The following is a 414-nucleotide window of genomic DNA, read 5'->3' as shown; positions in this document are numbered from 1 at the left end:
GAAAAAACCCAGCCCGCCTAGAGTAAAAGCTAGTTATGAATAATACAAAGATTTTTAAAAGTCCCACGAATACTTGCGGTCTAGGAAAATGCATTTTGTAAAGTTCCCTGGGTTTCGGGGTATAGTTAAAGATTTCAGTGAGTCGGGGGGAGACAGCTCTGGCTGGGGAAGCGGCACTTGGAAATGCTGGATCAGAGAGTTTTTACTTACTGTTCTAGGTGTTGGGCTCCAGAGATATTTGACACTAAAAAATACAAGAATGAGAGAAATGAGCAGCACGCTGATGAGCAGCCCGCAGATCCGGTGTCTGCTGCAGGTCTTCTTTCGCGTCTTGGATGCTTCTGCCTAGTTAATGACAGAAGAGCGATACCCGAGGTTGGCTGACGACTCAAGGAGGGGCGAGTACACGTGCAC

At 47.1% G+C, this 414-nt stretch overlaps 1 protein-coding gene across 1 annotated transcript in view; it reads right to left on the bottom strand.

Moving 5' to 3' along the window:
- The window catches only part of TNMD (tenomodulin), a gene marked incomplete at both ends in the record, with an annotated part of 8,278 nt that extends 7,933 nt beyond the window's left edge, over positions 1–345 (bottom strand). Inside the window, one exon of the mRNA XM_010284642.1 lies at positions 211–345. Within this exon, the coding sequence (XP_010282944.1) occupies positions 211–345 (135 nt within the window). The remainder of the gene's footprint in view (positions 1–210) is intronic.
- Between the last annotated feature and the right edge of the window lie 69 nt (positions 346–414).

The sequence above is a fragment of the Phaethon lepturus genome, unplaced genomic scaffold (genome assembly GCF_000687285.1).
Source record: "Phaethon lepturus isolate BGI_N335 unplaced genomic scaffold, ASM68728v1 scaffold28290, whole genome shotgun sequence".
Taxonomy (NCBI): domain Eukaryota; kingdom Metazoa; phylum Chordata; class Aves; order Phaethontiformes; family Phaethontidae; genus Phaethon; species Phaethon lepturus.
This window is presented reverse-complemented; position numbering and strand designations above follow the sequence as displayed.